A 13672-nucleotide genomic window follows, 5' to 3' on the forward strand; every position below is an offset into this window, starting at 1 on the left:
ATTAAAGGGACATAATTCTGCGGAATTTAGCCACCCGTGAGATATACTGGCAGTGGGAATATGATCACTTAGAACAAGTAGTCCATGGGGTTTAGTGGTACAGAATTCTGGTAGTTCCAGTCTGGCCCCCAGAGCAGTAGGGGAGCGGGGGAGAAGAGAGTTTCTTTCTTTAAACCAGGGGAGTGTGAAGCATACATTCTTTCATAAAAGGGAGTTGGCTGCGTCATCTTGTGTATTCCATGTTCATCATTTCAACGTCGAGTGAGTTATTCTGTATTTTAAAATGAAATTAATTCATTATACTTACTGGCAGACTTGACAAGTGACATCAGACTGTAGTCCACCTGTGAAAATTTGGTCTATGATGCAGTTACAGTGGTTGGGGTTGTTGGCTTTCTTCCCATTATCGTCACCTGAATAAAATAAAATAAAATGGAACAGACTTTGAAACAAATCCCTACGTAATGTATATAGGCAGGTGTGCATAAAGGGCTCCACATACCAGCAATAGCACATATAGAAAGTTCTCAGCCTCTTTGCTATTATAGAAAGCCAAGGTGAAAGAAAATGGGTGCATGCAGAATACGGGGGGGGGGCCTCCAAGTGTGAAAGTTACCTCTGTATTATTGTTTCTGTTGCACTGAGTTAATCAATGCAGAGTGGAGAGTCAGTTAATCCAAAATGTACTCTGACAGAGCCCATAGTAGTGTGGGAGGATAATCTATTATTATTAACCAGAAGAATGGCTTGGCTTGGCCTGGCCTAATTCAAGCACTGATTTCAGAAAAGGCCGCATTGCCGAGGTGGTTAGTGAAAATGACTACTTAACCCCACTTAAGAGGACCAGTGAGCGACAAATGTACTTCTAGAAACAACAAGCATTTCCTGGCAAAATGGTTATTTCCACTTAAGAAAATCACACATGCAATCATATATGCACTACCTAAGTGAAATTGCCAAAGTACGGTTAAGCAAGAAAAGAAGGCACCAGCAGCTTTAAACATAGTATAAATTCTGTAGAATAATCTGGTTCCCCATACGTGTTCAATAAGCCGAGGCTAAGTTTCTTATTTCATGTTCTAGTCAAGTGGAATTCTCTCAACCACAGATAAGAGCAAAGTATCATCTAATCACTGTTAAAGCCAGGAGGGGTAAGGGATATGTTTAAACTGACTTAAACTGCAGGTAAGCCTAGTCAGGTGCAATGCTTGACCAAGAGATGAACTTTGTTAACAATCCTAGAACATCAGGGAACCCATCTAGCCATAACTATTACCTGTGACACAATATCTACAAACTGGCATTAAGGTAGATGGGGGAAATCTGCTTTATTAGAGGGAGGGAAAAGAGACAAAGGGAGAAAAACACGATCCCATGACCCACTTCCAATCTCTTATATAGCTTTAAAAAGCGTATCTCCTCTGGCTGCAAGTGGGTTGCAATATATTAAACCAGAAATAACCAGTTGAAAGCACTAAGAAGGTAAACAAATTTTTTGAAAACAGACTCAACTTCAAATTCTATCAGAGTAACCCACTGCCACCAAAGTCAACCACAGTGAATACTCCATTAGGCAACATTAAAAATGCATCTACATAAGACATAATAGAAGGATGACAAAATCAAGTTTTATAAGAAGATATTTTTCCATTGGGCTGATTTGGGTTGGATAGAGTTAAACTCTCTGCTTGACAATGGGTTATATATTTTGCTTTTAACCTTTTTTAAAAAGTATTGTTACCTGTCCCCATATCACTGGAATTGGGGAAGCTAGAAACCCCACTGATTTGTAAGAAGGGCCAAGACCAGCTCAGAACACATTATTTTTAGCGGTGAATTACTAAATTTGCACAGCATTTAACAAGTGAACTATTTTACTATGGAACAACTGTCAGTCAAAAGGGATTTAACTTTCAGCCAGAAGACACAGTCCGCTGAATTCTTATTAACACACAACAGGTTCTCTGTTCCTTTTTTAAAAGAAGTCATGCAAAGTTGCATTGCTGACTCAGTTGCGGAGTGGGATACAAAGAAAAAAGCTGCACAGTATTACCTTGCCGACTTTGATTTCTCTTGTTTTGTAACGATTTTATATAATTTTAAAATTTAATTATTGCTTCTATTAATTATCTAAGAGGATCACTTTGATTCTGCTTCAGTGCAAAGAAAGAAGACTTAACCCTTGCATCTGAAAAGCATTTCCTTCTCTTTAGGCTTTGTGGTCCTCAGACAGAAGCCAACAAATGGCCTCTTCACATTTTCACTGTCCATCAGGCAACATCCCTGCTGGATACGCTTAATAGACAGCCATTTCTGCCCACAGGAGGATAAGATTGCTCCCTTTTCAATTACCCAAGTCAATTAGGTTCAGCGAGGAGGGGGTCTCAAAAGACTATTATATAAGTTTGTTCACAGCAACACAGAAAGGTATTACCCACTCACTGGGCTTCGCATGGCATCTGGCAAGAAAGGAGGAAAATGAAATTACCACCTACTTGCACCTGTCAATATGTAAAGCAGCAGCAACAGCAAAAAGGTGTATTATTCAACTGAAAGAAAATTATCACTTAAAGGAAAACGCTGCTCCATATGCCCTAATATATCTGCAAAGGTAAAAACTGAAAGGGTTCAACTATGTGAGGTAGACCGGTTTTAAAAGCTCTATGTGCCCCACATGATGTGGCCAGATGGATCCAACTGAAAATTGTATTAATACACCTGTAATTAAAGTGTGTTTGGCCAAACTGCGAGAGGCAGTGAAGGATAGGGGTGCCTGGCGTGCTCTGGTCCATGGGGTCACGAAGAGTCGGACACGACTGAACAACAACAACAACAAAATTAAAGTGTAAAAAGGAAAATGCTTCTCATATACTAAATGGAGAAGGAAACCTGGTTATTGCTGAAATTGCTCTTGTTTGAGAAGAGGCCATAATGGGGAAAAATGCCAGGAAAAAGCCTTACCTTTGCAGTGCCGATGTAGCACATCTAACGCAGCAATGAGGAACTCGTGTGCATCCTGTTGCTCGTACCCTGCTAAATGCCGTGCATGCGTCCATACCAGGTGCAATAACCTATATGGAATGTGAGGAGATCGGTGCCCAGAGTAGAACTGCTCGGAAAAAGAATACAACAAATGGTCAAATATTTTTCATTGGGATTGTTTGAATGCAATAACAAACCATTGTTCAGTGCTATGAGAATGTGCCTAGCCTCTGTTCAAGCCTTTTTTGCAGCTGAAAAGGTAAGTTCAGAAGCTTTCACTTCCATCTTAGATCAACTATTGTATTCAATGGTGCTTACTCCCTAGTAGGTGAGTTCATAATTTCACCCTCTGTGTTGGTATCCAACCCACCATCCCAAGCAATTTACCTCCATATCAGAAATATTTTAGGTTACCTAAACCATTTCTGATATGGTATCTTGGAATATTTCATACCTGTAACAAATACAATCTTGGGTTTGTTTATCACATGGATATGCAATGCCAAGTCAGAGCTGGCCTTTACTCTGCATTTTTTTATCTGGTACAGAATTCATGGCTGCCCTAGAACTTGGACTTTCAATCCAGTTCATCAGCTGGTCTTGTCCTCAGCAGCCAACACGATTCAGGGTGTGCTAGGCTGTGGTTGGAGAGCAAAAAATAAATGAAATACTCTACTATGGGCCAGGAATACATGAGTTTGTGTGGTAATGTTGAACAGGCCTGTGCAATCCACACAGACAAGATCTGGTAGATTGAGCAGACAAGACCAATAGTGGGTCTAATGGTCAAGAAGGTGGCTTCTTATCCTAAACCTCTGCTGCCTTGCGGGGTACCTTTGGGAGAAGAAAAGGCTAAGGAGTAAACCCTACACAAAACTGGAGTAGAGTCCCTAAGACAATTGGGTGGTGCTGTGCATGCCTCCTCCTGGCAACTCCTGCAGCCAAGGCCCTCCATACACACCACCCAGGCTTTGCGCACTGGGGAGGTCACTTCAGTGCTGCTAACGCAGCAGTCTGACTTCACCCCCAAGGTACACTCCATTGTCTTTTGAGACAGATGGATGCCAACAATGTGACTCTAAGGGCAAGGTTGAAGGAAGTACCCAGTCAAATAAGCAATGAAGAGTTCTGCAAGAGAGTTCCATCTTCATGGGAAAAGGCAGCTGGCAAGGCATTTTTTTCCCAAAACTGCAGACATCACTCCAAGGGGTGGGTGATATCTGCTGATGGTTTGGAGGTGTGGGGTTCAAATCTATGTTGAATGTGTGCACCAATGCCCCATGACAGAATGCTGTGCACAGCCAATGCAGAAGCATCAAACACCCCCATCCCAATCATCAGCTGATGAGTTGGGGTTAAACCCTGCTCAGTTTGCCTGTACAATTCAATTTTTTTTAATCAGGAAGGGTCTTGCACAGTAACACTGCTAAAATGGAGCACAACCCCTTCATTTTTAGCAGGAGTTTCAATGCAAACATCTGCAAAGATGATGAAAGGGCTTGCACTGAATCCCCTGCTAAAATGAAGTTGTGTTTTTTAAAACAAACAAACAAACAAACAAACAAACAACAACAACAACTCTGCTTTAGATGTACCATGCTACCTTCGGGCTTTCAAAGTGTCAAATCACTTGGCATCACATCAGGTGACTGACATCTGAGCAATCCTGCCCACCTATCAAATTTAGCCTGCAGGGCCAATCCTGATAAGCGTCTGGCCCATGCAGTCAAAAAGGTTCCCCATCCATTTTACAGCCTTCGAGCCATAAAATTAATACAACTGCAACTGACACACAGCATGTACACCTTGCTACATTATCAAGTTTTCTTGTGGTGAATGTAGTTCTGTTCATTACTGGGACTGTAAATTATGTTCTTATTGTTGTGCACTGCCCTGGGATCTTTGGATAAAGGGTAGCATATAAATTGAATTACCAGTACTTCTACTTCTACTACTACTACTACTACTAATAATAATAATAATAGCAGGCAGTAGACATCTTGCTCAGCCATCTTTAGAGCGGGATAGATGGGGAAGTAACAGCTTGTTGTATATAACCTTATATGCAATTCAATTAAGAAGGAAAGTTTGTTTTCTTGCACAGCTACCTGTATTTTTGGCATGAAACTACACTGCAGCAATGCAACAGTGCACAAGCACTTTTTATGCATAAGAGGATCAATATGCAACTCTGAGATGCCAACAAGAATGTCACCAGGGGACTAGAGCCCGGGTGTGGTAACTGAAATCTGCTGACACTGCTGCTGTGACAACATAATTCAGGGAACTGCAGCAATAAAATTTGTCACTTCTTACAATTAGCCTTGGCACTATCCGGTCACTCTACCCAGTAGCACTTTCCATAATTACTTCACTGCAGCTACCCATTTTATATTATTTAGTGCTTCATTAGGATGAAAAGGAATCTTAAGAAGCAGCCCGCGCTAACCGCTGGCTATTACCATGCAGAGGATAAAAACGTACCTAACATGTATCTGAACACAAGCCATGCTGCAGATGCAGCAATAGTGCCTCTACATTCCTTTAGGCCCCCCCTTCCACCACCCACCACCCCTGACCAAAGGACTTTAGCTTGGATGTGGTTCTTCATGTACAGTATTTTCAATGGATAACAGTAAGCAGACAAAGAGGCAAAAATAGATTCTACCCTTTGATGTGGAAAAGCAGTTCAATACTAGAAAACAGAGCCAAATGAAAGGTGAAAAGAGAGTGGGGATGGGTGCCAAAGAACTGTTAACACACACACATACAGCACACCAAGATTTTTATCCCAAGGTAATCAAACAATAACCTGGTAAGCTTGTGTGTAGCAAGAGCCCAACACTGTCTCACCATATAAACTACAGAGTACAGTGTGCCCAGCAGGGTTAAGACCTTGGAAGGTCCTATAGGCTCCAATCTTAGGCTTAATTTCTCAAAGCTTCCTTTTAGGAATCACTGTTTGAATCTATCATCTTTATCCAGTCTCCATTTTCAGAATGGCAGCTGCCTAAAGAGGACATTTATCTCTCTTGTGTGTTGCTTGTCAGGGTGGCTGTATTAACTGCAGTGGAGGGCTGCATTTAGCCTTCTCACCTTGGCCATGGTTAAGGAAGGGATATATCTGACTAAGAAACATGGTGAAGCAGGGAGCCTGAACAACCTTAAGTGTGGTTAACACCAGTGCCAATTAATTCTTTTAATTACAGGTAAGAATGTCCTACAATCTTGCCTGGTACCCCCAAAGTTTCTTGGCATAACCACACAAATATGGATGGAAAATAAGCTGGAAAGGCTTCCACACTGCCATCAAATGCTTGTATTTATTCTAGTTCCTCATACATCTTTATTTCAGAGATGAACTGTCAAAAAAAGAACATTTCGAATTAACTAAAGCTCCCTTGGGAACAAGCCACTAAATTAATTTATTTGGTGACAAGAGGCTGCAAGAAAAGGGCACTACATGATTCCTGTTTCATTTGATTTGATGAACAAATTCTACATTATTATTTTTTTAGGCTGCCCTATGTTACAGATAGCCTTCTTTAAAAGTTCCTGAATGAGGCCTTGTGCAGTCACAGGAACCCATGTGTGCACCTGCACACTGAGGCCACAAAAAGCAGCCATGGTTAAGCAGTATGTCTGCATATGAAAGACATGGTTAAGGATGGGCTGCAATCTAAGGTGCTAAAGGTCCATTTCCAACTGTACGCCAAGATGTCCTATGAGAAGAAACACCGCATTTCCAGAACCGCATTCTTGTATTAGAGGACTAAATCACCCATAATCTACATACATGCACACTCATAAATATATTCATATTTCTCTCTTATTGCAGGAAGCTAATGAAACAAGCTTCATCGCAGTGTAAACCCTATTCAGTAGACAGACAACACAACAGAACAGCTCCATTTGGCATCCACTCCCTTGATTGTCACCTGGCAGCAGCCATTCTATCAGGCTGCAGGCACAGCAAGAGATGAGAAGCAGGGTTACTTCATAGGCTCTGCTGAGAGACCAGCTATATTTGGCTCTTCAGCTCCCCGAAAAGCTTTCATTCCATCTTATCATTTGTAAGAACTTCTCTTTAATAACTATTGCCTTGCCTAAGATTTCTTTTTTCCTTTTCCCTCCCCATCCTTTTCTTTTTATGTCATGCCTTTTAGATTGCCAGCCTGCAGGGAAGGACTATCTTGCTTTTGTTAATTGTGTGTAAGCTGCTCTGGAAGTCTTTTCAGCTGAAGAGAGAAGCAGAAATGCTTTAAATAAATAATGGTAAAATATGGTTTAGCATGATTTCTGAACTGACAAAATCTGCTTTGTGATCAGCTAGTAAAACAAATTACGAATCATGTTTTCAAATGCATTTTTGAATTATGATTTGTGCTATTTGTTTTCCACATGGGTGCTATGTCTTTTTCTTCCTTTTTGCATCTTGCCTTACTCTGTGCACTTGTAATTATGTACTTTTTATCTTTCAAGAAAATATATGTAGTTCTTTATTACGGTCAACGACCAGCACACACACACACAAAAGACACATACAGAATCAATAATAAATGCAATTTAAAATTGATCTGAGATTTGATCTAAATTATTTTAAAAAAAATATGATTTGTGCTAACCAGTTTTGTTAAATAACTACCTCAAGAGGTTCCCACACCATAGAGAGGGGAGTGAACTTACAAAGCCAAGTGTGGAGAGGACAAAAAATTAAGCTCTAAACCTCAGTTTGCCTATTATACATTACAAAGCTTAAACCAGAGTTTAGGTACTCAACTATAACTAAAGCAAACCACAGTTTGTCTTAAAACCTCATCTGAACCCAAGATTTAAAAAGTAATGTTGCCGAGTGTTACAAATGTGTGAATGTACAAGTTCTAAGTGGAAAGGATGACTTACCTCCTGAAAAAGTGTAGACATTTCACAGACCAGACATGAGCTGGGGCTTTGCATTTCACATTTGTGTCTGTCGGAGAGGAAGAAATCTCGCAGTAGTGGAGTGTGGGTAAGTGCTTGGACAATACAGTTCATAAAACATGTGTTCCCAAGATTGATTAGCCCTCTTAGACCTATTAAAACAAGCAAAAAGGGGAGATTTTGTAAATTGTTCTGGTTTACAAAATTGTAGTCTGCTTAAGTTAATTGATTTTTAAAATCGCCACATTCAACACACAGCTGCAAACCATGATTTTTTAAAAATCAAGACTGAAGATGTATCCAGTGATATGGTCCATTCCACAAGGGAGAACTCGTTTCTTCCTCTTTGAAAGTGACTTTCAATGCTTTTATAATCAAGCCTCTGAGATACAGCAATACATCTATATAAAACAAACATTTCACAAAATGTGTATGCCTCATATACCACAGCTACATGCACAGTTATGCACACTAAAATACCTTCAAATATTATAAAGCTGAAAAATATTATTGCAGCTATATCTAACACTTGGCTAATTAATCTAGAAACAGCCTCTCCTGCTAAAATGGGCTGATAAAAAGCAGGTACATGTTTGCTCTGCCCCTCACTGTTCTGCCAAAGAGCGGGTGCTACCCATTGTGAACAATAATGCTAAGTGAAGATTTGGTCCTTCTACAAATAGCTGGAAACAGTCTACGAAGAGGCAACAAAGCTACATGGTTCTACAGCAGGCTTACTGCTGTGCTCCCATCCTTAACCCCGACTGGCACCAGCACTATGAACCTGATGCAGAACAAATTGCATTTTATATTGGAGTGACGGGTTTGTTTGCTTTTTGAAATTTTGTCAATGCTCTGCCTCCTGGCTCAAGAACTCTGTCCTCTTTCTTTCTTATACTTACACACACACACACACACACACACACACACACATACACCAGGAAGCAGTTGTGACCCCTCCCACCATTAACACTCAAAACAAACTAAAACTACAAACTGCTTGAATTGCTTTAAGAATATATATGTTTGCTGCCGTGAGAGGAACACCAAGCAACATTCAGTGGCTGCAGGCATAAGGCTACATTATGTTATTGAACCGCATTCCTAGGTATCCACTGGCTTATCCGCTCCACTTAAATGTGAGGAGTTGAGGTGGACCACATGGCAACCCACTCCCCTCCAGGGGCGGGGGGCAAAGTCCCGTGTTGCCCGGAGGATTCCGGACACGTCATCAACCAGCCAGCCAATCTGCTAGCTGGAGAGGCATGGCTAAGGGCCATTTAAACGGAGGCACGAGTAGGTGATATGGACAGCTTATTACACCAAATAGTATCTTGGAACTACAGTCATATATTGTAAATCCAACCATGCTTATAGAAATGGAGATCACCAAATGGATGTCAAATCCTGGCATAAACATATCAAACATATATTCACTTGTTCTGCTTTTTAAAAGGACTCTGAGAATCAAACAGTGGAATAAGAATGCTTAAGATTAGTGACGTTGAAAAGAACCGTGGCAATATTTAGTTCTGAACAGCTGTGACTGAGAAATGGAACTTGCTATCTTCTCTAGTGTGGAAATGCATTCCTCTACCTTGCAGTTGGGTTAAGAGTCAGGGTATCAAAGAGAGATAAATTCAAATCCAGAACTTCACCCTCCTACTGCCTCTGTCCTGTGATGCCCCAAAAAATTCAAGAAAGGGAAGCTGGTACCCATATAATTAAGGGAATGGTGTGTTTGGATTTCATCTATATCTACAACTCACTCTTAAATAAGAAAGAAAGAAAGAAAGAAAGAAAGAAAGAAAGAAAGAAAAATTTCTCTCTCATACAACTTTATGTATTATATCTGCGTCAATTCTATGTATTTTGAACTATTGTTCAAAGTACTGCAAGAACTCTAACTAATGCCTCCACCTTGAATTGACAAATCATTTCTTACACAATGCAACAGCTCCGGTGAGCTAAGTTTTTGCTTCTAGAGTACAGATTATGATGCTGCAGGTTCACAAATGTCTACCAGCCCATGAGGATACAATGTGATAGCACTGCTGAGATTGTTCAAAATACTAAAGGCTCTTGCAATACACAATAATGTGTTTGAAGGGCACTTTAGCTTTCTTCACAAGGAGGGTGTGTAGCTTGTTGCTAGGTTACTGAAGACGGCAAATCACTGTGCTGGATTGTATACAGAGCATCAGTCGATGGATACTCAAATCTTCCCCCAAATCATTGCCATTAGCAGAACATTGCCAGCCTCTCTAACCTTACTGACCAGTCACTACCGGTAGTTTATCCCCCAAAGACCAGCCATTATCATCAGCCTTTACCACTCTCTCTCCCCCTCCCTCCCAGCACTAGTATATGCCACATTAACCTCTTGTATAATGGTTAATTCTTCACTGTGGTTTATAGTACAAACACTGCAAATGTAGGTATATTTTAGTTCACGTGTGTTGTGTGCCTTTGAAACAAGGAAGGTCCGGGGTATAATATATCGCAAAGAAAAATCTCTGTAAGCATGCACAAACAAATTTATGAAGGGTGTGAAGCAGAGAACTGTCTAGTACAACAAGTTTTATCTAATAAAAAGAGCTGGGGGGAAGGCAATATTGCAGAATTCTATTTCTGTAACAAATCCAAATGCTTCAACCAGAAAATAAACAAGCCAATTAAAAATTATTTATCCAAACCTGGTGCATTTGCAGGAGTAGTAAAAAGGACATACAAACCAAATGATTGGTGCAAAATGAGAAAGTCAGTGTAAACCCTATCCATATTCTCCCAGCCTTTGCTAGAGGTAGCTAGGCCTTTGTGCGTATGTAGTATGTGGCAACAGCACAACAACCCAGGCTCCTATGACCCACCTACAAAGACAGTGAGGTTTCAGAGCCTGTCCTTTTCCCTCTCTGTCATACTGTATTGGATGGCATAATCACTTCCTGTTTTTATAGCATCTTCTGCCCTAATCTTGTTCTTCCAAAGGAGAAAAGGGCAAATTAGAAGCAGCAGCTTCAAGAAACAGGAAGTGATGGCATGAAGTGCAAGAGGACTGTAGGTTAAAAGTCAAATAAGGCCAACCTTGAGGTGAGAGAAAGAGCATGTTTTATGCGTGTCTGAAAGCCCATGAAATCATCATATTTTAGGTACTCAGGAAACAGCACACATTTACATGTTTTCTCCATAAGCGCTTAAAAATAAGACAAGACTAAAGTTGAGTTTCAAGAAACCACAAGCCCACTTTCATTTATCACCACCAAGATTTCTAAATCTCCCTTGACAAGTCATTTCCCATGATTACACAAACACAGTAAAGAAGAATATTGGAGTAGAGCCTTAATATAAAATGTACTTCTTATGTATTTGTTGTAAAGTGCTCTTAAGTAAAGCTTGTACAGATAGTTTTTGGCACATATTTATTGAACATTGTTTTAATATACATGCTGGTGGCTACATCTGCGTTAGTACTGGTTGATCTCCTTGGTAATATTTCATTAAAATTTACACGTTTAATTTGCCCCACATCTAATGTAAGTTCATAATATTCAATTTTTTAAATTCTCCCAATAACTTTGTGAGGGAAGGCACAAAAGGCGGCAACAAAAAGAGGAAGCCATCAATGTTAGAAAACACTTTTTCACAATACATAAGCCTGGGAAAAGTATTAAATGCACCTTAAAAGTGAAGGACTTCCGTTCTCAGATTTCAAAGCTAGCTCAGGAAAAATCTGGTTCTACAATATGGACTACAGTTGACTAGAATCTGCAATCTGGTGAACCAGGTTCGCCTCCCCGCTCCTCCACATGCAGCTGCTGGGTGACCTTGGGCTAGTCACACTTCATTGAAGTCTCTCAGCCCGACTCAACTCACAGAGTGTTTGTTGTCGGGGAGGAAGGGAAAGGAGAATGTTAGCTGCTTTGAGACACCTTTGGGTAGTGAAAAGCGGGATATCAAATCCAAACTCTTCTATAATAAAGTCACATAACTGCCTGCTCATTCACCTTTGCTACTTTATTTTAGATGGCATTAGATCACTTCAGGAAGGTAACACACAACACACTGAAGACAGGTACATGTTTTATGGCAGTCTGGTTCAAGTCCAATCATCATCACCACTTGTAGTCCATCTGATATGATTCCACAACAGAGTAATGACTGCTTACCATTTCCATTTCTTTATACACTATCAGGGTTGGTCTCCACAAAATGCTTGCTGGTGCTTGTGCGCATCTCTGCAGTTGTAAATTAATTACCATGTATCTGTAAATGTTTTGATTTATGAAGTTATTCATGCAATAATTTTTAGTCACTTGCATACATCCTTCACTTGTTGGCAAGATGCAATTCTGTGCTTCTGTAAAGGATTCAGAAGTTTCAACCATATGACACACATGGAGCTGCTATACACCAAATCAAACTACTGGTCTATCCAAGTCATTGCTGCCTACTCTGACTCACAGTGGTTCTCCAGGGTGTCAGGCAGTGGCCTTTCCAAGCTCTGCCAGCTGGGGACTGGACCTAGGACCTTTTGTATACAATGGAGATACTCTAGCCATTGAATTATGGCTACCCCTATGATTATCACTGAGACCACTACAAATTCATTATTTGTTTAGTTTCACACAGGACCATCCGTCCAGAGACTTAAAAATCTCAAGCTATTTCCTCCAGGGAATGCAAGGTGTATTTAGTGATGTACTAAAGGCTGTAATTATAGGTCTGTTTACCTTATTAACAGCACCTTTTTGCCCCACTTGTGCAAATATGCCCAGTTTCATAGAATTTCCTATAGTCAAGGTAAGCAGGGCAGTAAGTACGAAACATGACATCTCCCTGGCACAGTTCTGAGTACAACATAGCAAGGGGAAGGGAACGCTTCCATGGGTTTTAACTGAAATAAATTTAACAAAAGAAGGGTTGTTGTTGTTCAGTCGTTCAGTCGTGTCCGACTCTTCGTGACCCCATGGACCAGAGCACGCCAGGCACGCCTATCATTCACTGCCTCCCGCAGTTTGGCCAAACTCATGTTAGTAGCTTCGAGACTACTGTCCAGCCATCTCATCCTTTGTCGTCCCCTTCTCCTTGTGCCCTCAAAAGAAGGGTATGTTGTTTTATCAAAATTCCTCATGCAAATGATGCTATTTCTCAACACCCATTTTTTGCTTATAAAGATTTGTGTTGAACTTGTGGGTCCACAAATTCACTTGTCATGCTGGTGAGCTCATACTGTGCTTTAGAGCACCATCAAAGATCATTATGCCAAAGACAAAACTTTGCCCTCGGGGTCATGGCAACCTGAATTTTGGCTGGATACCAAGGTCAGTCAAACTTCGTGCATCCCTGGTAAACAGTTTAGATTTAAAAATGTTCCCAAAAAACTACAGTCAATGTTAGAATAGTAATTAGCACATAAGCTTCTCATGGGTTTATACAATTATGGACAATAAGGCCTATCGTAAAAAATAATTTCACAGCTGACTTTGGTGCATAAGGCCCTGACAAAATATAACATTACATTACTAATTCCCTTTGTGTTCAATCAATTTTATTCTTCCTCCTCTGCACTATTCTGTTTAAATAACACTCAGAATTGGCATGATATCCAAATATATAGACATTACATGGCAACATGAATCAGAGGAGAGCAAGAACAGCTATATTCAGACTGGTAGGTATAAAGCATTTTGGACAACTCCTTGTTCACGGATATCCACAATCACACAAGACATCCACCAATGCATTGCCTCCATATTTCTCTCTTGTGGGC

The 13672-nt window shown here is 40.5% G+C and overlaps 1 protein-coding gene across 4 annotated transcripts in view; it reads right to left on the reverse strand.

The window, feature by feature from the left end:
• Positions 1 to 13672, reverse strand: part of USP22 (ubiquitin specific peptidase 22) — a 102950-nt gene that overhangs the window by 18498 nt on the left and 70780 nt on the right. For all 4 annotated transcript variants that reach the window (XM_033167799.1, XM_033167801.1, XM_033167798.1 and 1 more), the window contains 3 exons: positions 7885 to 8054; positions 2962 to 3109; positions 308 to 413 (listed from right to left, as the gene is read on the reverse strand). In XM_033167799.1, coding sequence (XP_033023690.1) covers positions 308 to 413; positions 2962 to 3109; positions 7885 to 8054 — 424 coding nt within the window. The remainder of the gene's footprint in view (positions 1 to 307; positions 414 to 2961; positions 3110 to 7884; positions 8055 to 13672) is intronic.

Source organism: Lacerta agilis, chromosome 13, assembly GCF_009819535.1.
Source record: "Lacerta agilis isolate rLacAgi1 chromosome 13, rLacAgi1.pri, whole genome shotgun sequence".
Taxonomy (NCBI): domain Eukaryota; kingdom Metazoa; phylum Chordata; class Lepidosauria; order Squamata; family Lacertidae; genus Lacerta; species Lacerta agilis.